General features: G+C 44.7%; 1 protein-coding gene across 1 annotated transcript in view; it reads right to left on the bottom strand.

Annotated features, from left to right (window-relative positions):
• Window positions 1-27,037, bottom strand: part of zanl (zonadhesin, like) — a 245,673-nt gene that overhangs the window by 31,557 nt on the left and 187,079 nt on the right. Inside the window, exons 75-84 of the mRNA XM_072259463.1 lie at window positions 25,610-25,786; window positions 24,458-24,660; window positions 19,444-19,588; window positions 16,954-17,195; window positions 14,848-15,012; window positions 11,890-12,017; window positions 9,753-10,021; window positions 7,872-8,080; window positions 4,037-4,178; window positions 949-1,193 (exon numbers count right to left, since the gene is read on the bottom strand). Of these exons, the coding sequence (XP_072115564.1) occupies window positions 949-1,193; window positions 4,037-4,178; window positions 7,872-8,080; window positions 9,753-10,021; window positions 11,890-12,017; window positions 14,848-15,012; window positions 16,954-17,195; window positions 19,444-19,588; window positions 24,458-24,660; window positions 25,610-25,786 (1,925 nt within the window). The remainder of the gene's footprint in view (window positions 1-948; window positions 1,194-4,036; window positions 4,179-7,871; window positions 8,081-9,752; window positions 10,022-11,889; window positions 12,018-14,847; window positions 15,013-16,953; window positions 17,196-19,443; window positions 19,589-24,457; window positions 24,661-25,609; window positions 25,787-27,037) is intronic.

The following is a 27,037-nucleotide window of genomic DNA, read 5'->3' as shown; positions in this document are numbered from 1 at the left end:
GATTTGGCCTCCACAGCCGCATGTGGCAACGAATTCCACAGATTTACCACTCCCAGATATTGCAATGAATAGCCTGTAACTTCCCTTTGGAGTTGAGCTTTTGAACTGGTTGTACGTCCTGGCATTTTTGTGAAGTCTTGAAATGTCGATGGTGGCAGGACGGTTGCGGCGTAATGTGTACAGGCTGAATCGAGGTGCCGGGGTCAGGGCCGAGGCGAGGTGGGGAATGAGCCAATGCTTGGCCATTGCTAGAGTAGATTTGGAGGTGATTTAACATGACAGAGCCGAGGTGAGCCAAGTGGAGGCGATGAGTTGAGGTAGCAGGTCCCAGGCCTGGACCCGAGAGCAAGGAAAGACCCAAGGTTAGATTGATTTATGGGCTGAGCTGAATTGGAAAGGTTAGGTACAGGTTGAAACGGGAGGCGGGGCCCAGGCTTGAGAGTGTATCAAAGCAGCAGGCCCTGGGGCAGAGACCAAGGAACGACCTGTGGTTTGGCGACTTAAGTGCCCAGCCAGATTGAAAAGAAAAGCCTGACGAGGGATGGGCCGGTTCAGATTGCTGCTCAGTGAGGTGTACTCATCCCTGCACTGAACTGAGGCTGTGGTCTGCAAGTAATGGGCTCCTGGATCAGCTGCAGTGATGACTGGCTTCGTGGCTGTGGACTCACTTTTGTCAACTTCAGTTCTGAATACTATTTGCTTTCTTTTATTGTTTGTGCTACTTATTTTTTTGCACATTGGGTGTTCGACAGCCTTTTTTAAAAATGGGTTACATTGTTTACTTTGTTTGAGGCTGTCTGTAAGGAGACGAAGCTCAAGGTTGTATAATGTATGCATACTTTGATAACAAATGTACTTTGAACTTTGAAGAGTGCTGACTCCCTTTGAATGTCAGAGACTTTCTTGATTCGTTGATCATGAACCTGAAGGTCTGTATGTGGAACTCACCACGAGTTGCCTGTGCTTCATCAGGATGACAAAATGCCCATAGACATCGACAAACACTGCCTCCAGGAAGGAGACCTGGCGGTGGAAGGTCCCCCGCTTGTTCTTGCCTGAGATGTTGAAGGGTTCCAGGTTGTCTGAGCCGATAGTCTTACTCAGAGTGTACGTATGCCGACCCTGGTAATGGTGTCTGAAGCCATCGAAGGTCCTGTAGTGGGGGTCGCCAGCAATGTGGCAGGAGTTGTACTCTGTAGGGTGAGGATGTGAGGAAAGAATCAGAGTATATTAAAACAGCAAGAAATCTTGGGAGAATACAATCAGTGCACTTGAACCTAGATCACCATTCAAATATAACACACTCAGATGGTTATGGCGCAGTGTTCTGCATAGATAATGCATTAAAGAGTATGTATGTATGGGGCTGGTGGGCTGGAGGAGGAGCCAGACTGGGTTTGGAGGAGCTGACCTGGGCGCAGACCGTGTTGCTGTTGGCTACTTGAAGGCATCGGAGTTGGTGCGTGAAGTTGGCGTGCAGTAAAACTATCTTGGATATTTCTTTTGCAATTGCAAGGCCCTGTTGGACATCGTTTGCTGCAGACCTGTTTCCCTTGTTTGGTGGGAGATAGGTGGCAAGGCAGCAGCGCTGCCTCGGTTGCAGCAAGGACTAGGCTTCAAGCTATGGGCTTACATGCGGCTGCAGTCCAGGGGAGGAAACACCGGACGGGGGTGTAGCGTGGCATCTGTGCTTGGTTGAGGACTAGCCCCTCCCATTGGTGCTGCCCTCTACTGTTCGATCGGGTGGAATGATAGGCTGGATTGCTGGGAGCCATCAATTTGATGATCTTGTCGCTTACGGTTTTGGACTAAAAATATATTTTCTTGTCTGACCATGTTTCCTTTCTCTTTCCTGCTAATTTGAATGCACATGTATGTTTTGTATCTTGGCTGTTTCATTCGGCTGCATCCATGTATGACTGAATGATAATTTGATTGTGTGAGGCTGGTCTCTTACAATGTATGGTAGAATAACAGTGAGTGGCAGTCTGGTGATTCTGGACCATAAACACACAAGGAATACTGGAAATCTTGAGCAACACATACAAAATGCTGGTGGAACTCAGCAAGACAGGCAGCACTTATGGACAGGAGAAGGGGGGTAAAAACAGATGACTTTTTGGCTGAGACCTTTCATCAGGCCTTGGTCTGAAATGTTTCTTCCCCCCACCCTTCTTGCCGAGTTCCTCCAGCAATTTATGTGTATGTTGCTGGTGATTCTTACTTACTTACTGCCCGTTATGCCGCTGGTGTTGAGGACAGCTGTGAAGGTCCTCAATCTTTGATGGTGCCCAGGGCTTCCTTCATCATGTCAGTAGCTTCCTCTCGGTTTTCACTACTGTCAGTCATAGGGTAGCACAGTTGTGTTGTGGTTAGCACAATGCTTTACAATGCCAGTAACCTGGGTTCAATTCCCACCACTGTCTGTAAGGAGTTTGTACGTTCTCCCCGTGATCGCATGGGTTTCCTCTGGGTGCTCTGGTTTCCTCTCACAGTCCAAAGACGTACTGGTTGGTAGGCTAATTGGTCATTGTAAGTTGTCCTGTGATTAGGCTAGGGTTAAATCGGGGGTGGCTGGGCAGTGTGGCTCAAAGGCCCGGAAGGACCTGTTCTGCACTGTATCTCAATAAATAAATAAATAAGTCCTGGGTGGAGACTCAGGAATACCATCGCACTCAGATGTAGAAGGAGTTTTCATTGCTGTTTCCGTAACAATTTTGTTTCACCAGTCAGGGTTGTTAGCCCTGAGCTGAACCCCTAAACCTGGAGGACCAGTGGACCACTCTTAGTCTGGCCTCTACCTTTTGATCTGTTTGTCATGGTTGACCCTACCAAGAGCCAAAACATAAAGCCCTGACTCCAGCCAACATAGCTCTACGGGTCACTGAAGCACCTGAACCTGCAAACCCTATGACAAGGTTGTGGTCCTCTTGGAGGCTGGTGCTTCTGGCTTTCAGTTTTATACGATGAAGGGTGACCTACAGTTCACTCATTGGAGCACAGGACTTGTGTCAGAATATGGGTTTCAGACAGCAATGGGTAAAGGGTGAGAGGCGAAAGGAGTGGGAATTGGCTGTTTTTCTGGTTTTAATAAGGTATTAATTGGATTAATAAGTTTTTAGCAAGATTGAATTTGCAGTTTTTACTAACACATAGTTTTAATTTTTAACAAGCTTGTATTTTCACAATACGTGGTGTTAGACTCCACCTACTGGTGGCAAAGTGACATAACAGTTACCATAAGCCATAAAATACAGGGCAGTTAGGCCATTTGGCCCGTCGAGTCTGCTCCGCCATTTAATCATGGCTGATCCATTTCCCTCTCAGCTCTAATCTCCTGCCTTCTTCCTGTATCCCTTCATGCCCTGAAAAATCAAGAACCTATCAACGACTGCCTTGACTATACCCAATGACTCCACAGCTGCCTGTGGCAACAAATTCCACAGATTCACCACTCTCTGGCTAAAGAAATCCCTCATCTCTGTTTTAAAAGGATGCCCCTCTACTCTGAGGCTGCGCTCTCTGGCCGTAGACTCCCCTACCATAGGAAACATCCTTTCCATATCCACTCTTTGAGGCCTTTCAACATTCAATGGGTTTCAATGAGATTCCCTCCACCTCCCTCATTTTTCTGAATTCAGTGAGTACAGCCCAGAGCCATCAAATGCTCCTCATATGATAAGCATTTCAATTCTGGAATCACTTTCGTGAACCTCCTTTGAACCCTCTCCAGTTTCAGCACATCCATTCTTAGATAAGGGGCCTAAAACTGCTCACAATACTCAAAGTGAGGCCTCACCAGTATTTTATAAAGTCTCAACATTATCTCGCTATAAAAATGTTTGTCTCTGAAAAAAATCACCATCTTGTCTTTTTTTTCGCTGAGGTTCTTTCCTTTAGTTCGTACGTTCTGTACCGGTTCCTTCGTTTAAACGTTAAATAAATAATTATAAAGCAACAAGATTTTACTTTTTCTTGGTCTCCTAAAAGAACCTGGAGTTGAAAAGTCACCAGATCTGACAATGGTTAAACCTACTCTCAGGCTTGCAGTGGCGGATGCCATTGTCCACAGCACAAATTGTTTCCTGCTGGCACTTGAACTCTTCGCACCGGTAAACTCCACTCTCCACACAAGTGCACTTGCTCTTGCAGTCAGTGTTCAGCCAGGAGTCCCCGACCTGCGAAAATATCAGGAGGTTTAAGGTTATGTACCAAATCATACCAAAGGCAGCTGACATTACAGCATCAGCAGTCAGCAGTCAGGAGATCGGGGTTTAATTCCTGTTGCTGTCTGTAAGGAGTTTGTATGTTTCCCGTGACTGCGCGTGTTTGTTTATTTCGTGCGGAATAGCCCCTTCCGGCCCTTTGAATCACGCTGTCCAGCAATCCCCGATTTGTCCTGGCATAATCACGGGACAAGTTTACTGTGACCAATTAACATACCAACCGGTACGACTTTGGACTGTGGAAGGAAAGCAGAGCGCCCGGAGGAAACACACGCACGGTCACTGGGAGAATGGACAAACTCTTTACAGGCACCGGCAGGAATCGAACCCCAGATCACTGGTACTGTAAAGTGGTGTGCTAACCACTACACTACCCTGCCACCCCTCCGGGTGCTCTGGTTTCCTCCCACATTCCAAAGATGTACCGGTTAATAAGGGTTAGTAAGTTACAGGCGTGCTATGTTGGCGCCGGAAGCGTGGCAACACTTACGGGCAGCCCCCAGCACATCCTCGGACAGCATTGGATGTTGATACAATTGCTCATTTCACTGAACATTTCGATGTTTCGCGTGACAGATAATTAACGGTAATCTTTTAAAAAATGGGTGGTGGGGTGGAGATACGTCTCTACCAAAGGAGGTGTAAGGAGCTCGTTCCCTCCACTGGTCAGCAGATCACTATTGGGCAAGCGGTAGCACCTGCTTAGCCCCAACCCTTCCCCCAACACCCGATCAGGGTCATGTGACCATGGGATCAGGTGGCGGATCGTCAGATGAGCAGCTGGGGCATATCACAAGTCCTGGTTATGTGACCACTGACGCCAGGCAGACAATCTCTGAACAGTAGTGATAATAGCTGGGCTGCCCTGTCTTGTAAAGACTCTGCCTGGAAGAAGGTAATGGCAAACTACTTGTGTTAGAAAAAATTGCGAAGAAAAATTATGGTTGTAGAAAGACCATGATCACCCACTTCATACAACACGGTGCATAATGATGATGTCATACAACACGGCACATAATGATGATGAGATACAGTCTGACCTGCTGAGTATTCCAACACATTCTGTTTCATTTTGGATTTCCCTTTTTTCTGGTAGTTTGTTTTTTTATCCAATCCAACACGCTCCCTTGTCACTGCTGTATTAATGTCAGGATGAGGGACTTTGGTTATTGGATCAGACGGAAGAAGCAGGGGTTATTTGTGTTGGAATAAAGAAGGCTAAGGAGGAATTTGACAGATTAGGCGACTTTGTCACTAGGTCAGAGAGGAACAGATCCCATTACTAGATAGTGCAGACGATGGACAAAACTAGAGGTCATAGGTGAAGGGTGAAAGGTGAAAAGACAGGAAACTTCTTCACTCAGAGGGTGCTGCGAGTGTGGAACGAACTGCCGGACAAGTGGTGCATGTGATCAATTTCAGCATTGAAGAGAAGTCTGGATAGGTACATGTGTAAGAGGGCTATGGAGGGCTATGGTCCCAGTGCAGACCGATGGGAATTGGCAGAATAATAGTTTGGCAAGGACTAGATGGCCAAGGGTGCTGTAGTGCTCTATGACTCGATAACTGTAGTGGTTAGCACAACACTTTACAGTGCAGGCAACGCTGGTTCAATTCCCACTGCTGCCTGTAAGGAATTTGGACATTCTCCCCGTGACTGTGCAGATTTCCTCCAGGTGCTCTGGTTTCCTCCCACAGTTCAAAGACCTACCAGTTTGTACGTTAATTGATCTTTATAAATTGTCTCATGGTTAGGCCAGGATTAAGTCAGGGGATTGCTGGGTGGCATGACTTGGCAGGGTGGAATGCTGTATCACAATAATTAAAAATAATTTTAAAACTATAAAAGATGCAAAGTTAATGACATCTAGTTGCAGTTCCACTCAATCTTCTTGGAAAAAGCCTGCTTGCATTTACCCTATCTATAACCCTCATAGTTTTGTATACTTCTATCAAATTTCCTCTCAACCTTCTATATTCTAAGGAATAAAGTCCTGACCTATTTAATCTGTCCTTATAACTCAGGTCCTCCAGACCCAGCAACATCTTTGTAAATTTCCTCTGTACTCTTTCAAATGGGAGGAGAAGATGGCGGCGCGATGCAGCTCGCAGCGACCACTCCGGTGAATGATATCTGTAATCTGTCAAGTAGAATGCCGTGCACAATCCTGATTCGATGGAGACAGACGTGAGAGCACGGAGGAACTTCTGGTGAAACTTCTGAAATGCCTGCTTCGCTGCCGCTGATACTGTGTTGATCCAGAATCTCCAGGAGGGGAAGACCCCGAGTTCTCGGCTTTGCCTGTTGCTCGGCAGAGGATGGTGCTTGGTGCTGGAGGGCTGGTCAGAGGCTCAAAGTTTTCGGACGGATTCAGAATCCGCTGCGGTCGGGTACTTCCAATGGTGCTGCATTGGCAAGTTTGCGGTGCTTGGAGGTTCATGGCAGGGAGAGTTTCTCTCTTCTACCGTCTGCGTGAGATGATGGAGCTATCGGGACTTGAGACTTTATTTTTACTGTGCCCATGGTCTGCTCTTTATCAAATTACGGTATTGCTTTGCATTGTCGTAACTATATGTTATAATTATGTGGTTTTGTCAGTTTTAGTCTTAGTTTGTCCTGTGTTTCTGTGATATCATTCTGGAGGAACATTGTATCATTTTTTCAATTTTCTAAATGACAATAAACGAGAACTGAGTGTCCTCATAATCTAATCTAATCTTATTTACATCTTTCCTGTAAATAGGTGACCAAAACAGCACACATTACTCCAAATTAGGCTGGTGGGGAAAGAACCAGGAATGCTTCTTAGAGCAGCCAAGAGGGACTCAGTAGACTAACAGAATTATTAAAACACCTTCTTTGTTGCAATAATTCTATGTGTCAGCTCCACCTTGTGGTTTTTTGTGGTACAGCAGGTTGAACACCTCTAACAACATAGAATCTATCCAAAATTCAAAATAAATTTATTATCAAATACATCACCATATACAACACTGATTCTTTTTCTTGTGGGCATACTCAATAAATCTATAGAGTAATAACTATAATAGGATCAATGAAAGACTGCCCAACTTGAGTGGTCAACCTGAGTGCAAGGCAACGAACTGGGCAAATACAAATGAAAAAATAATAATAATAATAAATAAATAAGCAATAAATATCGAGAACACAAAGATAATCAAGGGTGTGGGGGAAGGTTCATTCATTATGTGCCATGTCATATGACGTAGGCTATCATGGTCTCATATCCATGATCGTTCTTGGCAAATTTTTCAACAGAGGTGGTTTGCCATTGTCTTCTTCTGGGCAGTGTCTTTACAAGATGGGTGACCCCAGCCACTATCAATACTCTTCAGAGATTGTCTGTCTGGTGTCAATGGTCGCATAACCAGGACTTGTGATTTGCACCAGCTGCTCATGCAACCATCCACCACCTGCTCCCCATGGCTTTACGCAGGGGGTGGGTGGGTGGGGGGAGATTTAATGCAAATGCTCTCCACTCCAAATGCCAACTGCTCTTTGTGCACTCTCTACCCTCAGGGTCCCAGCCAGTCTTTCACTTCTCCCCACCTACCTGCCTCTATTTCCTTTCTGCACCCGCTGTCCAACCTGCCCACATGCCCACGCTGCCCCAGGGTACTCACTGTGTGATAGTTGTCGTTTGCGTCGAGGCAGCCGCAGTTGGTTAGATTCATGCAGGCGTCGTCGCTCTGCACAAAGCCCCGGTTGCATTCACACCCTTCCACACAGGCCGCAGGAGTTTCGCATTTGGAAGGTGCGTAGATGTCGACACACGTTGCTGGACAGGGTGTGGCACACTCCACGTAATGGCTGTTGGGCGGGCATGCCAGAGCTGAAAGGAAGGGCCCAGGTTAGCACGTCACAAGAGCCAGGGGCAAGAGGTAAACTTGACTCTGTTTTCCTGATTTATTCTTCCCACTCCTCGATACCCACATCTGATTTATTTATTTATTGACATACGGTGTGGAATAGGCCCAATGAACTGCGCCTCCCAGCAATTTCCCCATTTAATCCTAGCCCAATCACGGGATAATTTACAAGGGCCAAACTGATACTGTGTTGATCCGGAATCTCCAGGAGGGGAAGACCCCGAGCTCTCGGCTTTGCTTGTTGCTTGTTGTTACCAGTCTGTCTTTGGACTGTGAGAGGAAACTGGAGCACCTGGAGGAAAGCCATATGGTCACAGGGAGAATGTAACAAACTCCTTACTGGCAAAGGCAGGAATTGAACCCAGGTTGTCTGTACTGTAAAGCGCTGTGCTAACCACTAGGCTACTCCTTTATCCGCTCTCTTGCATCCCACCTCCTTAAGTCCTCTGGGATTTTTTAATATCAGCACCACCTCAGCTCAGAGGCTTGATAATTGGCAGGTGGAAGACATCAAACTTGTGTGGCCTGATCGATCAAGTTTCTTCCTTCTGCAGACAAACCCCTGCTTTATTTTACAGCAGGACTCATTACGGGAAAAGAAACCCTTATGTTTATAAATGTCCTTTCCTAATGTTTTATGTCATTCATTCTATGGGTTTTTTTTCTGTTTCACGGATGTCTAGGAAGAGTAAGAATTTCAGGTTGTATACTGTATATATTCTCCGATATTATATTGAACCATTGAACTTCAGGATATTGCAAAAGCTTCATAGCCAAGAAACAACCTTCTGGATAGGCACTGTTGTAATGTAAAAAAAAGTGGCAGCCAATTGTACATAGCATGTTCTTAGAAAGAACAGAATGCTAATGGCTAATTCAACTGATTCAGAGAAAAATATCACACACAAAATGCAGGTTGAATTCAGCAGGCCAGGCAGCATCTATGGAAAAGTGTAAACAGTCAACATTTCGGGCCGAGACCCTTCATCAGGACTGAGAAGGAAAGGGAGTATGCCACAATAAAATGATGGGGGGTAGGAAAGGAGTTTAGCTGGAAGGTAATAGGTGAAGCCAGCTGGGTGGGAAAGGGCTGGAGATGAAGGAATCTGATAGGAGAGGAAAGAGGACCACAGGAGAAAGAGAAAGAGGGGATCCAGGGTGGGGGGGGGAGTAATAGGCAGGTGTGAAGAAGGGGCAATAGATGAAGGTGGAGGGTAAATTTGTTTACTGGATGGTTGGAGGCTACCCAGACGGAATAAAAGGTGTCGCTCCTCCACCCTGAGGGTGGCTTCATCTGGACACAAGAGGAGGTCATGGACTGACACATCGAAGTGGGAATTAAAATGTTTGGCCACTGGGAAGTCCCACTTGTGGCAGATGGTGCAGAGGTGCTTGATGAAGCAGTCCCCAATTTATGACGAATATCACTAATGTAGAGGAGGCCGCTCCAGGAGATGTTTATGGTGGGAGCAGATGGATGTGGGGGGGGCGGGGAGTGGAGGGGTACAACTAGGAACTGAAAGTGCGAAGGGTAGGAGAAACTGTGGCTGTTTGGACACCGATGGATCAGGGTGGTCTGAATGATATCTCCAGTGATCGGGCAAAAAGAAAAGTCCCAAATCAAGTGATACTCACGGCAGAAGGTGCTGTTCCTCCACTTGATGTCGATGCCCTCGCTCTTACACACCTCGATATAAGAGTGGATGTTGTCACAGAGTGAGGAGATCATGCCGTCATACTCACACATGTCATACACGCAGTTGAGGACGAATGGCTTTGGATTGGCAAGCTGGTGGCAGCCGCGGTACTTATCCGTTAGCAGCTCTTGGCAGAGAGCCTCCACCTTGGGCAGGATGTGTGGCAAGCAGCTGGCAGTTAGCTTGTCTCGATTGTCAGGCTGGCACCTGGGGGTGAGGAGGTCAGTTTAAATTGCAATAGGCCATAATGCACACTGTACATCGCACTAGCATCATTACCCAAACAGAGGGAGTCCCAGGATGCAGTTTAGAGTTGAAAATAATTCGGAAAATGTGTAGCCCAGGTTTGATGGTTTGGTTGTGTTGTTCTCCAATCTTGGCAATTCATCTGCAAACGTTTCGTCACCATACGAGGAGACATCAACAGTGCCCTGATAATTTGTGGTGTGCCCTCTGAATATTTTGCCTTTATATCAGCTGATCGGTTGTCATTACAGCATCTGTGATAAGCATACAGACGATACGTTTCCATTCTGCCTGGTGATGGACCACGCCATCAGATGGTTGATTGGTGGCTTGTAACAGATGCTTCGTGGTAGTGCTTTGCCTTAAGCACTCGTGGGAGAAGAGTTCCTTCCTTTTGGAGGCTTGCCTGCAGGCGAAGTTCTCCCGACAGCGAGCACATCTGACCATTTGATGCCTGTGGTTGTTGGAAATAATTTGGAAAATGCATAGCTCGGGTGGTTGATGGTTGGGTTGAGTTGTATATAAAGGCCAAGTATTCAGAGTACACACCACAAGTGAACAACACAGCCAGAACATTCATGTGATGGTTCTTGGAGTCTTTCCAGTTCCGAAGTTCGAAATTATCAAAGAATACATACATTATACAACTTTCAGATTCCTCTCCTTACAGGCAGCCACAAAACAAAGAAACCCAATAGAACCCATTAAAAAAAGACCAGTAAACACCCAGTGGGTGCAGAGAGAGGGAAAAAAAACACAAATCATACCAACAATAAAAGTAAGCAAGTAGCATTCTGAAGTGAAGTTTTGTACAAATAAGTCCACAGACACGAAGCCAGACATCCTGTAGCTGGAACAGGCCTGTTCCTCATCTCCAACCCTGACACCCAGACCTTTTCAATCTGGCCCAGCGCTTAAATCGCCCAAACCTCAGGTTGTCCCTCGCTCTCAGACCCGAGCCCTGTTGTTTCAATATGATCCGGGGCCTGGATCCTGCAACCACGGTTCAGCCCAGTGCTTAAATCGATCGAGTTAAGCAGTGGATTCCCTGCTCCAGTCTAAATGAGTAAATCAATAGAATTTGCTTGACTCTGTGCTGGACTGAGGCCTTCTGAATCGGCTTCTGTGGACTTCTGAATCGGCTACAGTGATGCCTGGCATTGTGAACATCGGTTCTGAATGCTGCTTGCTTGCTTTATGGTTTGCACAACTTCTCTTTATCTCTCTGCACACTGGGTGTTTGATAGTCTTCTTTTGTTTTTAATGGGTTCTATCAGGTTTCTTTGTTTCATGGCTGCATGTAAGAGACAAATCTCAAGGTTGTATAAATTATATATCCTTTGATACTACATGTACTTTGACCTTTGAACATGTGTGCAGTGAAGGGAAGATCCATTGCTTTGGTGGATGGACATAAAAGATGGGATGGGGAAGCCGTTACCTTTAATTGGGCCTTCACTCTCTAACCACACAAGGTAAGACCTGAGAAGGAATTTCTTCAGCCAGAGAGCAGTGAATCTGTTCAAATCCTTTGTCACAGGGCGCTGTGGAGGCCAAGTCTTTATATATATTTCAGGCAGAGGATGATAGATTCTTGATAGGTCAGGGCATGAAGGGATACAGGGAGAAGGCAGGAGATTGGAGCTGAGGGGGAAAATGATGAAATGGCGGAGCAGACTCGATGGGACAAATGGCCTAATTCTACTCCTATATTTTATGGTCTAAGATAATGTTGCCTGGGACCAACCAGAGGAAGCCTGCAGATGCCACCCACATCCTGGCAGCAATGTATTGGTAATTACGAGAGGATGGCCTTCTCGGGTACATACCCAGGGTCATCATCTCCTGCCGCTTTCCAACTGTTGCCGAAGTGGGTGACGTTGTTCGCCAGCTTCCCGTCGGGCATCAGGAGTTCATCTGTCAAATTGCGGTTGTAGTTACCACACATTCCACACACCTGGAAGGTTAATAGAGAAACCGTAGCATAGTAGTTAGCACAACGCTTCACGGTACAGGGGACCTGGGTTTGATTCCCGCCGCTGTCTGTAAGGAGCTTGTACGTTCAACCCATGACCATGTGGGTGCCCTGGTTTCCACTCACAGTACAAAAGTGCACCGGTTGGTAGGTTAGTTGGTCATTGTAAATTGTCCCGTGATTAGGCTAGGGTTAAACTGGGGGATTGCTGGGTGGCACAGCTCGAAGGGCCGGAGGGCCTATTCCGTGCTGTATCTCAATAAATAAGTAAAATAACAAGTTCACCTCATGCCACAGACTCTCAAATGCAGTGACAAGGGAGGAAGACCTTTGGCCAATTACGTTCATGCTGACTGATGAAGAGCTATCACTACCAAACCCACTTCCTAGGATTGTGTCCACTGTCAGCACATTCCATCCCTTCAGATATTTAACCAGGAATGTTAACAGGGTTTCTGCTTCATTCACACCTTCCAGCAGTGAATTCTAGGCCTGTATGATCCTTTTCTTCTACCCCTGATCCCTGTCAGCAGTGAGTTCTAGGCCTGTATGAGCCTTTACTTCTACCCCTGATTCCTGTCAGCAGTGAGTTCCAGGCCTGTACAACCCTTTCCTTGCACCAATAACCCTAAATCCAAGCTCCTGGCTATTACTCTCCTTGCTAAGGAAATTGGGCTCTTCCTGTTCCTTTTCTTGTGACTCTGTACAGCTCGGTTAAACCTCACCCTGTCTCCTCTGCTCCCAGCCGGTCTCGCCTCACAATTAAAATTCAACCCTGGCAATGTCCCTGGAAGGTAGCATAGCTCCCCTCTCTAGTACCACCACATCCTCCACAGTGCAGGATTAATGCTACCCCTTCTATTTGTCACTGGCTTTGCTCGAAATAAGTCTGAGATATTTAACTGTACAAAAAACAGAAAATAGAACAGTACAGCACATTACAGGCCCTTCGGCCCATGACATTGTGCTGGCCCCTTTAACCCACTCCAAGATGAATCTAACCCTTCCCTTTCATATAGAACTCCAGTTCTCATTCATCCACAAGCCTATCTTAAATCTCCCTAAAAATACCTGCCTCTACCACCACCCCTGGCAGCATGTTCCATGCACCCACCCACTACTTTGTATAAAAAACCTACCTCTGACATTCACCCTCTTTTTAAATTCCTCTTCAAGTTACACCCTCTTATATTAGCCATTGACACCCTGAGAAAAAGGTGCTGTACTGAGACATATGACACCCCGCCTCGAAATTTTCTGCAACATATTCCTGAACAGTCACTCAGTTCATCCATTTTCCCTCGTCCTCCTCTCCTCTCACTCTCTTCTCCTTTCTATCCACAGGACAGTACTGATTCATGTAATGTAGGTGATCAATTTACACCATTAAGGTGCTGGTGAGGGCTCACTTGGGATATTGTGAGCAGTTTTGGGCCCTTTATTTAAGAAAGTATGTGCCGACATTGGATGGAGTTCAAAGGAGGTTCAGGAAAATAATTCCAGGATTGAAAGGCTTGTCATATGAGCAGTGTTTGATGGTTCTAGGCCTGTCTCATTGGAATTCAGAAGAATTGGGGGGAGGGGAGCAGAATCTCAATGAAACCTATTGAATGTTGAAAGGCCTTGATAGAGTGAATGTGGAGAGGATGTTTCCTGTGGTGGGGGAGTCTAAGACCAGAGGACACAGCCAGAATAGAGGGATGTCCATTTAGAATGGAGATGAAGAGGAATTTTTTCAGCCAGAGAGTGGTGAATATGTGGAATTTGTTGCCACAGGCAGCTGTGGAGGTCAATCACTGGGTGTATTTCAGGCAGAGGTTGATAGATTCTTGATTGGTCAGGGCATGAAAGAATATGGGGAGAAGGCAGGAGATTGGGGTTGAGAAGGAAAATGGATCAGCCATAATGAAATGGAGGAACAGACTTGTAGGCCAAGTGGCCTAATTCTTCTATGTCTTATTGTCTAATGGTCTTACCAGAGTAGCTTTGTGATCCTTCCACTCTCCTACTAGCCCTGAGAAAGCATTCTACAGATTATTAGCTTCCTCCAATGCCCCTTCAAAAGTTAAAACTTTGGAAAGGACGCACTGGTTTAGAATAGGATAGATTAATATGTGGTTCCAGGGAAAAGCATATTTGTTTGAGAAAGCTGAAAAAGCAGGAAGTCTTCTCCACAGAGTGGAGGAAGTTTTAATGGAGCTGTTCAAAATCATGAAAAAATTCTTAAAAATAGCTTATTTGGTAAATAAAAGTTGTTCAACCAAAGAACCAAATGAAAAATCCTTCTATTCAGCAGGGAATTAAAATATATTAGGATAGAGGTCCTAGAACAGAGGCAGCAGTAAGCAGTGTTACTAAAGACATATGGTGAGGTGGAGGTGAAAGGCACTCGCTCCTTCCCTCCATTAGCCTGCAGATCACCCTTGGACAAGGTGTAAGACCTGCTTAGCACCCCCCCCCCCCCCCGCCCCCTGCCAATCAGGGTCACATGAAGTCAAGGGAGCAGGTGGTGGATGGTCGTACGAGCAGCTGGTGCGTATCACTAGTCCTGGTTATGCGACCATTGACATCAGGCAGACAAACTCTGACGAGTATTGATAACCGCTGGGATCACCTGTCTGGTAAAGACACTGTCCAGAATACGGCAATGGCAAACAACTTCTGTACAGAAATTTGCCAAGAACAATCATGGTCATGGAAAGACTGTGATCATCTACATCATATGACGTGGGACGTAATGACAGGTAAGTATGGGAGAGTTGTCTGCGGGTTACCAGGCAGCCCATGGTGTTCCCTCTGTTTGCACTCTCACCTTCCCAAAGTAGGTGCTGGGAACCTTGATCTCCAAATGGTGATTTCCGTCAAACTTCACCACCAGGCCGAAGTCAGTCTCTACTACAGAGTAAATGCCACTGCTTGTAATGGAGATGCCTTTGATCTGACCAAACAATGGGGTTCGAACCCTCATCCCATCCACCTACAGAATATAAACAGAAATCTGTGAAGTCATTGCCACCAGAAATCCACCCTTGTACAGAACATTTCAAATTCTAAAATGCTTTTTGATGACATACTGAGGTGTTATCAAATCCTTTTCAACTACAAAGTTCTAAGTTCAAAGACATATTAGGTCAAATGGTTAAAGATTGATATGTTTTAAGAAGAACCAGTAGGTACATAGATAGAAAGATAGAGATGGAAAGGCAGGGGGTGTTATAGGAGTTGCAGAGTTCTAGAGTTTATGGCACAGGGAACAGAAGGCAATGGAGTCAAGGGAATTAGGGATGCGTAAGAGCTCAGAAATGGAGTAGCCCTCGCAACCATCGAGCACATCTACATAAAATGCTGTCACAGGAAAGCAGCATTCATTATTAGGGACCTCTACCACCTAGGGCATGCTCTCTTCTTGCTGCTGCCATCAGGAAGAAGGTACAGGAGCTTCAGGACTCATCCTGCCAGGTTCAGGAGCCCCTAAATCATCAGGCTCTTGACACAAAGGGGATAACTTCACTCAACTTCACTTATCCCATCATTGAAATGTTCCCACAACCAATGGACTCACTTTATATGATTCTTCATCTCATGTTCTTGATATTTATTGCTTATTTATTACTATTATTATTTTTGTATTTGCACAGTTTGCTGTCTTCTGCACTCTGATTGAACATTCAAGTAGGCGGTCTTACATTGATTTTGTTATGGTTATTATTCTATAGATTTGTTGACTATGCCCACAGGAAAACGAATCTCAGGGTTGTATATGGTGACATATATGTGCTTTGATAATAAGATTAACTTTGAACTTTGGTCTTGTAGGAATAGAGGACTTTAGACATAGGTGAAGAGGTTATGACATCACCAGATTGGCAGCCAGTGGACGAATCTAGGGGCAGTGAAGTCTTTGAATGAAATAAAGTTTATGAATGGTGAAGCGGTGACCAAGAGATCTTATGGGTGGGAATCAAGATCTAGAGTAGTCCACAATTTAGGAACAGGAGAGAGGAATCCAGGGAACCTGGAATTTGGTCACTACTTTTTTTTCTCTTTTTGAACTACATATTTAATTTAACTTTAAAAAATGTATATACTACTTACTGTAAAATACAGTTTTTATTGTTATGTATTACAATGTGCTGCTGCCACATAACAGCAAATTTCACGACATACGTCGGTGATATTAAACCTGATTGTGATTCTAGTGGCTGTCCCTCAGGGGATTTGGAAGTCCTCATGGAGGACTCCTGCCACTGCCTGTAAGGAGTTTGTATGTTCTCCCCACAGCTGGGTGGGTTTCCTCTGAGTGCTCCAGTTTTCTCCCACAGTCCAAAGACGTATCATTTGGTAGGTTAATAGTCATTGTAAATTGTCCTGTGATTAGACTAGGGATTGCTAGGTGACCTACCTCAAAGGGCAGGAAGGGCCTATTCTGTGCTATATCTCAATAAATAAAAAAAATAATTCGCAGGTTAAGTCGGTGGTGAGGAAGGTGAATTTGATGTTAGCACCCATGCAAGAGGACTAGAATATAAAAGCAAGGAGGCAATGTTGAGACTTTATAAAGGGCTAGATAGAGTGGAGGTGAAGAGGATGTTTCTGTTAGTGGGAGTGTCTCGGACCAGAGGACACAGCCTCAGAACAGAGGGACATTCATTTAGAACGGAGATGAGGAGGGATTTCTTCTAGAGGGTTGTGAATCTGTGGAATTCGCTGCCACAGGCGGCTATGGAAGCCAAGTCATTGGGTATATTTAAGGCAGAAGTTGATAGATTCTTGATTAGTTAGGGTGTGAAAGGTTATGAGGAGGATGGGGTTGAGAGGGAAATGGATCAGCCATGATGAAATGGTGGAGCAGACTCAATGGGCCAAATGGCCGAATTCTGCTCCTATGTCTTATGGTTCTGTGGTTATCTCTACTCACCAGAATCCTCCTACTCTTTTTCAGAGTGATGCGGTGACCATAGATGTCAATATGAACCTCGCGGAGGTAGGAAACCTGAGGTAGGCCTCGCTCCTCATTCTTGGCACTGATGGTGAAAGGAGTCACCTTGGTGGTGTCGCAGACGCTGACCAGCGTGTAGGTGCAGGTACCCATGAAGCTGTGCATGGCGTTGTCAAATGTGTAATAGTGTGGGTCCCCAGCAACATGGCACGAGGCAGAGCCTGTTGGAAGATACATCACCTCATTAGGGTCACTACACACTGGTACATGACCAATGAGATCAAAGTGGACTTTTATCTAATGAGGGTGCACAACTGACTTTCTATCGGATGGTCTGTTCAGTGTACCTCAATGTGTCAGCTGAGCTCCCAACTCTCCTATCCATACTTATCCACTGCAACAACTTCATCCCCAAAGATCGCTTGTGGTTGGCCAAGCCCTGCTGCACATCTAATGCCAGTCCCTGGAAATGCTTTGACAACCATTAAGCCACACCTTCAATCTTATCAGCTGACAAATGGCTTTAAATGTTGTGTTGGTGTCTCTGACATTCATTAATCCGGAAAAAACAAGATTGCATCTTACTAAAATCTAAGATTTGGTCCTAAAGAAGGGTCTTGGCTCAAAACATCTACAATCTATTCATTTCTATGGAATCTGCCTGACCTGCTGAGTTCCTCCAGCATTTTGCACATGTTGCTCTGGATTTCCAGTATCTGCAGACTTTCTCAGGTTTATAAAATGTAGTCATGTTATTAAAAACAAATAAAAATTAAAACACAAAAGCTTCTAATGTATTTGCCTCTACCACCATACCAAGCAGTGCATTCCAGGCATCTACCACTCTCTGAGTAAAAAACTTACCCCTTACATCCTCCTTGAACCCACCCCCTCTCACCTTCAATGCATGCCTTCTGGTATCAGACATTTCAACCTTGGGAAACAGATGCTCTCTGTCTACTCTATCTATGCTTCTCATAATCTTATAAACCTCTATCAGATCCCCCTCAGCCTCAGGTGCTCCAGAGAAAACAACCCAAGTTTGCCCAGCCTCTAGTGATACCACATGCCCTCTAAACCAGGCAGCATCCTGGTAAACCTCTTCTGCACCCTCTCCAAAGCCTCAACATCCTTCCTATAGTGGGGTGACCAGAACTGTATGCAATATAGTTTAAGTCCACTTAAGTATGTTTAATATCGCTAGTTTTAATTTCATAAATTTCATCGCTTCAAGACTGTATGTTTTGTTACTTACTAATGTAAGGGGTTTCTTGTTTTATGTTACTGCGTAGTCTAATTAAAATGGCTTCTTTGTTATGTTATAATTGAAATGGCTTCTTTATTATGTTAACTGCTGAGAAAGTCCTCCCGCTAGCAGTTTGTTTGGATTATGTTATTGATAAGAGGGTGTTACGAACCAATTGGGATAGATGTTATGCTTTCTGTGTGTCTGTAAGATATTGTAATGCGCAGGTTTTAGGGGAAAAAGCGGGAGAGAGAGAGAGAGGATGGACAAAGTGCTGTGAGTCCACTAACAGGGTCGGACCCTGCGTAGGAGTCCGAGGTCCAGGGTGATCGGCGAGGAGAGGAGACGGAGATGGACTCGGGTGGAGCATCTGGTCGACCACCATTGTTGGTCCCAGGCGGCAGGTCGAGGTGGTCCAAGGGGAGACGCAGGTTGAAGAAGGAGGGTCCTGAGCTCCAACTGTTTGTGTACGAAGAGATTGAACTTTGATAAGTGTGGCACCTTTTATATTTTATCTCTATTAATTATATAGTTCCAGTAATATCTATAAACTGTAATTCATTTAATCGTATCTGGTGTATTGTCTGTTATTTGGGCGGGGTGGGGTACATCACACAGCATCCACACAAACTAATTACCCAGTTTGGCAGGGTCGAGGGCTGTTTCCCTAGACGACAGCGAGCTGAGTGACGCTGAGGCGTGCCGGGGTGCTACACTAATAAAGGATTGAATACATTTGTTTGACTTTTTGAACTTTATTATTGGATTGGATCAAAGAATGTGTCACACAGTATAACTCCCCGTGTTTGGTCTTTCACAGTGGCTTTGGTTTGTTAGAGTCATCGTTGCACTGACCTTAACCTCTAAGAAAGCCGGGGGACAGGGCACCATCTACAGATAGTCCTCTAAGTCATGCACCTTGTAATCTTGGAAATAAACTGATGTTCTTCCATTGTTAGATCTAAGTTCACTTTTGCCCTAACCAACACTGTGGAAGTACTTCAAGAGATGAACTGTGACATTCAGGAAATCTTCACCACCTTCTTGAAGGCAAATCATTGTGAGCAATAAGTATTATCTTTGGCAGTGATGATCACATCCTGAAGAATGAATTTAAAAGGTAGCCCTTGTCCAGTACCGCTGGACGTGTCACTCTGTTACTAAGCTCAAAGAGGTATTGATTGTGGCCTCCTCAACAATCAATGTAAGGTATTGAACCTGACCTGTGGTTTGACATCCCAGGACTCCGTCCAGCACTCCACAACTGTCTAAGGGGCCACACTCCCACTGCTCGCAGGTGATGTTGCTGGGGCTGGAGCAAGTGCAGCGCTCTGTGCAGTTCCTGTTTGTGATCCAGTTCTCTCCCAGCTGGATAAGACAAAAACAGAAAGAAACTATTCAAATCCATTCACCTTCTTATTTATCTTACCAGTCCTTTTTTTGTAATAATACCAGTCTTTAATCTCTCTGGTGTTCCTTTTCAGTGGACATACAAAAAAGGGAGCAAATTCACCTTTGGGGTGTAACAACTCTAAATTTGGCACTGTCCAAATGTTTAAAGGTGGAGTCATTGACAATACCAATGATTTACAAATGTTCAATTTATGAAGTTCTTCTTACACATAATGTAACATGCCCCTCTCCTTGCATAAGAGTACATGTATGGAATTGTCCATAATTCATTTTCCTAGCCTACTCAATTTAGAAAACTTCACCTATTGAAACATATTCCAGGAATGCATCCCTTTTGTAAATTGAGTTATTCATTTTGAGAGGACTAGAATATAAAAGCAAGGATGTAATGTTGAGGCTTTATAAAACACCGGTGAGACCTCATCTGGAGTAGTTTGAGCAGTTGTGTGCTCCCTGTCTTAGAAAGGATATACTGAAACTGGAGAGGGTTCAAAGGAGGTTCACAAAAATGATTCCAGGATTGAAAGACTTGTCATATGAGCAACGTTTGATGGCTCTGGGTCTGTACTCACTGGAATTCAAAAGAATGAGACTACTAGACAGGTATATGGAGGAATTTAAGGTGGGAGGTTATATGGAAGGCAGGGTTTAAGGGTCAGCACAACATTGTGAGCCAAAGGGCCTATACTGTGCTGTACTATTCTATGTTCTATGTTCTAATGAGGGCTGACCTCATTGATATCAATCGAATGTTGAAAGGCCTCAGTAGAGCGGATGTGGAGAGGATATTTCCTATTGTGGGGGGAGTCTAAGACCAGAGGACACAGCCGCAGAATAGAGGGATGCCCATTTAGAACGGAGGTGAGGAGGAATTTCTTTAGCCGGAGAGTGGTGAATCTGGGGAATCTGTTGCCACATGTGGCTGTGGAGGCCAAATCATTGGGTATATTTAAGGCAGAGATTAATAGATTCTTGATTAGTGAGGGATGCGGGGAGAAGGCAGGAGATTGAGGCTGGGGGGGGGGGAATGGATCAACCATGATGAAATGGCGGGGCAGACTCGATGGGCCAAATGGACTAATTCTGCTCCTATATCTTATGATCTTATTGGTGTACTCAGATATTAATGCAGAGGTTTGGATCAATGATCTGTAGATATAATCCTCCATAATTCATATTCAGTTAATTAACTAAATGAATCTGATTGATAATTTTAAGTAACAATGACCATGGAATTTCCAGATCAAACTACCGAAATTTATTTGATTCCTTTAGAAGGAAAGGAAATCTGTGACTCTTCCAGGAAATGTAGAGAAGATTTGACCCAGAAGCCAAGCAGCGGAAACAATCTTGTATTGAACGATAACTTTAACAATCAATGGCAAAATAACAAGCCATGAAGGGCCACCAAACAAGAGAGAACAGATACTAAACACAACAGGCAACAAGGTCTCTGAAAGCTAGGAACAAATGGTTGAAACTGGCTGGTTTGCATGAGTGAACAAGGACTGTGGATGAGAGGGGGTGTAAATAGGCTGCAGGTGATGAATTGGGAATGAGAGGCAGGTGATCCCTGAGAAGCTGGTGACTGGGAGATGCCTACCTGTGCAAGCTTGACAGATTCATCCTTGTGACATGTGATTCTATGTCCACAACAATGTGGTTGGGAGATGGAGTTCTATCTGAAAAAGCTTGAAATGATTCTTGAAGGTCAAACGTGAAGGCAAAATGCAGGGTTAATGGCAGGATTCAGCAGTGAGCAGGAACAGAGGGATCTCACGCCCATGTAAATAGATCTCTCAAAGTTGCCACGGAAGTTAATAGAATTGCTAAGAAGGCATATGTTGTGATAGCCTTCATTAGACAGGTGATTGAGTTCAAGAGCCAGAAGGTAATGTTGCAGCTCTAGAAAACCCTGGTTAGACCTCACTTGGAGTATCATGCTCATTTCTGGGCATCTCATTATAAGAAGGATGTGGAAGCTTTAGAGAGGGTGCAGAGGAGATTTACCAGGATGCTGTCTGGATTGGACAGCATGTTTTAAGAGGATAGGTTAAGCAAGCTTGGGCTTTTCTCTTTGGTGAAAATGAGGTTGAGATAGAAGCGCACAAGATGAAAAGAGGGTCATAGAGTGGACAGCCAAAACTTTTTCCCAGGGTTGAAATGGTTAATACAATGGGGCATAACTTGAAGGTGTTTGGAGGGGGGGGATGTCGGGGTAGGTTCTTTACACAGAGAATGGTGGGTACATGGAATGCACTGCCAGGATGGTGGTAGAGACAGATTGTTGTGTATTTAATATCTCAATAATATTTGAGTAATCTTGTATATATATATATATTGCTTGATTAAATATTCTTACTTGTTTAAGTTTTTAATAATGAGTAATACATAAAAATATGTGAATTGCATATATCATCCCTCTTTTCATCTTGTGCACTTCTATCTCATCCTCATTTTCACCAAAGAGAAAAGCCCAAGCTTGTGATACACACAGGCCTCACTTAAAGTAAACTCAAAGTTAGACCCGCATTTCAGACTTGCGGGTCCTCCTATGAATTCGTTTAATGTTTGGAAGTTACAAAACATAACACAGATACAATAGATTAGGGACATTTAAGAAACTCTTAGATAGGCACATGGATGAAAGAAAAATGGACAGCTGTGTGGGAAGGAACGGTTAGATGAGATCATAGACTAGGTGAAAAGGTCAGCACAACACCGTGGGCTGAATGGCCTGTAACGTTCTATGTTCTGTGACTCTTAACTACTGTGTGAAATGGTCATTTCTACCAAACTGCCAAATGGGATTTGCTTAGGTGGGAATCTTGGTTAGCATAGACCAGCTAGGCTGAAGGGCCTGCTTCTGTCCTTTCTGACTCTATGCCATGAAGTGACCGGGGCAGTTGGGAGAAACAATATCCTGGCCTTGCCAACAAAACCCAAAGCATGTCTATTCAGAAATCATAAATACAAGAGGTTCCACAGATGCTGGAAATCCAGAATAACGCATACAAAATGCTGGAGGAACTCAGCAGGTCAGGCAGCATCTATGGAAATGAATAAACAGTTGACATTTCAGGTCAAAACCCTTCGTCAGGACTGGTAAGGAAGGGGGAAGACACCAGAGTAAAAGGTGGTGGTAGGGGAAAGAGGATAGTTGGAAGGTGATAGGTGAAGTCAGGTGGGTGGGAAAGGTCAAGGGCTGGAGAGGAAGGAATCTGATAGGAGAGGAGAGTGGACCGTAGGAGAAGGGGAAGGAGGAGGAGACTCAGAGGGAAGTGATAGGCAGGCGAGAAGAGGTAAGAGACCAGAGTGGGAAATAGAAGAAGGGGGAAAGGGGAGGGAAATTTTTTTTTAACTGGAAGGAGAAATTGATATTCATGTCTTCAGGTTGGAGGCTACCCAGACAGAATATAAGATGTTGCTCCTCCACACTGAGGGTGGCCTCATCGTGGCACAACAGGAGGCCATGGGAATCGGAATAAAATGTTTGGCCAAATTCGCAAATTTTATGAGTATCTGTATCAAATCACATTGTAGCAATAATTTGGCTCTGGAATTTGCTCAACTATTCATTAAAATCAATTCAGATCTCTCCAGGAAATCTACCATCTTCTTGATTCCCATATCCCTCAATTCCCCAAAATCACAGCCATGAATATACCCAACCTCTGGAGCAGAGTACTCCAAGATGTACTGCCCTTGGTGAAAAGATTTCACTAACTTCGGTCTCAAATGGCTCTCCCTTTTATCTTGAGATGATGTTTCCCTACGTAGAGTCTCCAGCCAGGAAAAACAGCAAATGCCCTATCAATGCCTGAAGATGGGAGTATGGTTTTTCACTTTGATCTGAAGGAGAGTGAGAGGTGAACTGATAGAGATACACAAGTTGACGAGGCAGAGACAGAGTGGACAGCCAGGGACATTTTCCCAGGTGGAAATGGTTAATATGAGGGGGCATAATTTTAAGGTGATTGGAGGAAAGTATAGACGGGATGTCAGAGATTTGATTTTATTGCACAGAGAGTGGCGGATGTGTGGAACGCCCTGCCAGGGGATGGTGGTAGAGGCAGATACACTAGGGGCATTTAAAAGCTCTTAGATAGGCACATGGATGATAAGAAAATGGAGGGTTGTGTAGAGAGAAGAGTAGATTGATCTTAGAGCAGGTTAAAAGGTCTGTACAACATTGTGGGCTGAAGGGCCTATACTGTGCTGTAATGTTCCATGTTGCACACTGGTCGCACTTCACTGTTTTAAAGTAGCAAAAACATACCTCTCCTAAACACCTGGACAAACTGTGTTTTCTTAGGAATAGAATTTCCTAACTTAAGCACGGATAGCTGAAGCATGTGGCCTCGTCAAAACGCACACAAATACAACAAGATTTCCTTGTGTCCTGGTAATAAAGACAAATGTATCCATTGCTTATTCTAAGAGCATCCGGCTGCTCTGGGCTCCGTGATGTTTTCTCAGCTCTGTGCTGAACTGAGGCCGAGGCCGTCTCTGCTCCTGGTGCTCTGAACTCACTTTCCTTTTGAATGCTATTTGCTTACTTTTATTGTTTTCACATTTTGTGTTTTTTTCCTCTCTCTGCATGTTGAGTGTTCGATGGTCTTTTTTACGGGTTCTTTTCGGTTTCTTTGCTTTGTGGCTGCCTGTAGGGGTGGTGGGGGAGGGGTGGATCCTCAAGTTATATACTGAACATGTACTTTGAACTTTTGAACTTTGAACCCCTCGAGGTATTGTCACTTGCTGAAGCTTTTGCTACACCATTGTCATGTTAAACACAGTGCTCTCAGTAGATACAGTGGCACTTACCAAGTGGTAGTTCCTCTCTGAATCCACACAACCGCATTGGTCAAATGTGACGCACTTGTCTCCGCTCAGCACATAACCACGGTTGCAGACGCAACCCTCGACGCAGGGATGGGCGCACTCATTGGGAGATGACAGATCAGTGCAGGATGCAGGGCAAGCGCTGCCGCAGGGTTCGTAGTGACTGCCCGCTGGGCAGTTCAGAGCTGTGTGGAGAGAATGAGGAACTCAGTTCACATGAAAGAGGGGCAGAACGATAGGGCACCAACAGAGAGGGACATCAGACTGAGGGTGGGGCGGGGCAGGGTGGGGTGGAAAGCCCCTCCTGAGCTCAATCCTGCATTCAGATTTCAGTTGAAACATTAGTCCTCAGATGTATCTAAAGGACGTCACTGCTAGTAAGTTAGAGAGATGGACACGTCCTCCCCAACCCACTGGCAGATATAAACCCAGTGAATAACTTGCCATTTCAAGTCCCTGGGTGTCAGCATCTATGAGGACCTGTCCTGGGCCCAGTTACAAAGAAGGCACAACAGTGTACATACTTCATTAGGAGTCTGAGGAGATTTGGTATGTCACCAAAGACACTCGGAAATTTCTACAGAATGGAGAGCATTCTAACTAGCTGCATCACCAACTGTTATGAGGTGTGGGGTTCAAAATAAGCTCCAGAGAGTTGTGAACTCAGTCAGCTCCATCATGGGTACTAGCCTCCGTAGAATCCAGGACATCTTCAAGGAGCGGTGCCTCAAGAAGGCGGTATCCATCATTAAGGACCCCCATCACCCAGGACGTGCCCTCTTCACATTGTTACCATCAGGAAGGAGGTTCAGGATCCTGAAGGCCCACACTCCGCGATTCAGGAACAGCTTCTTCCCCTCTGCCATCAGATTTCTAAATGGACATTGAACCCATGAACACTACCTCATTACTTTTTAAATTCTGTTTTTGCACTACCTATTTAACTATTTAATGTATATATAAATATATACAGTATACACTTACTGTAATTCAGTTTTTTCTGTATTATCATGTACTGCATTGTACTGCTGCCACAAAGTTAACAAATCTCACGACATATTCCGATGATATTAAACCTGATTCTGATTCCATAATCAGTTTCAGATTGCAGAGGAGTGTGTATGAGGTACTCACGGCAAAATGTCTTCTTTCTCCAGGTTACAGGGACACCAGCCTGGGCACAGAGAGCTGCATAAGACTGGAGGGCAAGGCAGAGGATTCCTGTGTCCCCCTCGGAGGCACACTGATCATACACACAGCTTTCAAAATATATCTCTGGAGGAACCTTATTGTGACACTCTTTGAATGGGCCTGTAGAAAAGAACAGGAAAACAGGAAGGTCATGGGCAAAGCAAATGAGAGACTTTGCAAGTCTTCCCCAAAGTGGGAACTGAGGGAGTAGAACGGTACGGTCTCTTACTCTTTTCGTAAGGAGGAAGATGGGATGTGAAAGAATGTGGAGGCTGTTAGGGCATATTCTGGACTTACGGTGTACACTAAAACATTAACTTCATCAGCCAATCTTTAGACCTGAAGGTAGACTATAGATTAAATTTAAAATACAGCTCTGGACAATAGGGTCCTACAGCTGTGAACTGCAGTTGATTGAAAAAAAATAGACAATGCTGATTAACATTAATCTTGGGTGTCTGGAGTGCGGGTGCTAAGAAGTGGGTGTAAAAGTTATATGTAATTCAGCAAGAAGATCCAACAAGTCAATACTTGAAGAAATTCAGCCAGTCTGCTCACTAGGAGGCTTGATTATGAGACAAAAGCTCAAATATTTTGGCCACATCATGAGAAGACAGAATTCCTTGGAGAAGACTCTCATGTTGGGTAGGGAAAAGGAGAGGACGACAGAGACTATGATGGATAGATAATATTACTCAGACGATGCATATGACCTTGGGGGATCTTAGGGAGGCAGCTTCCGACAAGAAGGCTTGGTGTATGATGGATAGATAATATTACTCAGACAATGCATGTGACCTTGGTCGATCTTAAAGGGGCAGTTTCCGACAAGAAGACTTAGTGTGCAGGAGTCCATGAGGTCACGGACTCGACTTAATGACTGAACAACAAAATTCAAAGGAGATCTTTGTGGATATATTGTAAATATAGAATTGTCCTTTTATCTATAACATATAAAATGTCATGTAATATTGTATCAAACAGGCCTCTTCCTTTGAAAGGGTCTGCTTGTTCTTGTTGAATAAAAGACTACTTTTTATCTACCAGCTGTAACTCTCTGGTGACTTTGTTCACATTACAACTGAGACAATACAAGAAAGCGGAATATGGCAGAAGGAGAAAGTGGGAAGGAGGAAGGGGGAAAATGGGAACATGAGATAGGAGAATGGAAGTGGGGAAAAACGGTGATTTGCTAAATGAAAAATTGGGAATGTGAGGAGAGAAGTGGGAATTGGAGGAGGAAAATAGTGAAAGCATGGGGGAGAAAAAGGGATGGGGAGGAGCAGAATTGGAAGAAAAGATAAAGAGGAAGAAGGAGGAAAAAAAAACGGGAATATGGAGAGTGAGGGTTGAAATAACAAAGGGGCTTCT

This window comes from Mobula birostris, chromosome 5 (genome assembly GCF_030028105.1).
Source record: "Mobula birostris isolate sMobBir1 chromosome 5, sMobBir1.hap1, whole genome shotgun sequence".
Classification (NCBI taxonomy): Eukaryota; Metazoa; Chordata; class Chondrichthyes; order Myliobatiformes; family Myliobatidae; genus Mobula; species Mobula birostris.
Note: the sequence above shows the minus strand (reverse complement) of the source record. Positions and strands in the feature narration are given on the sequence as shown.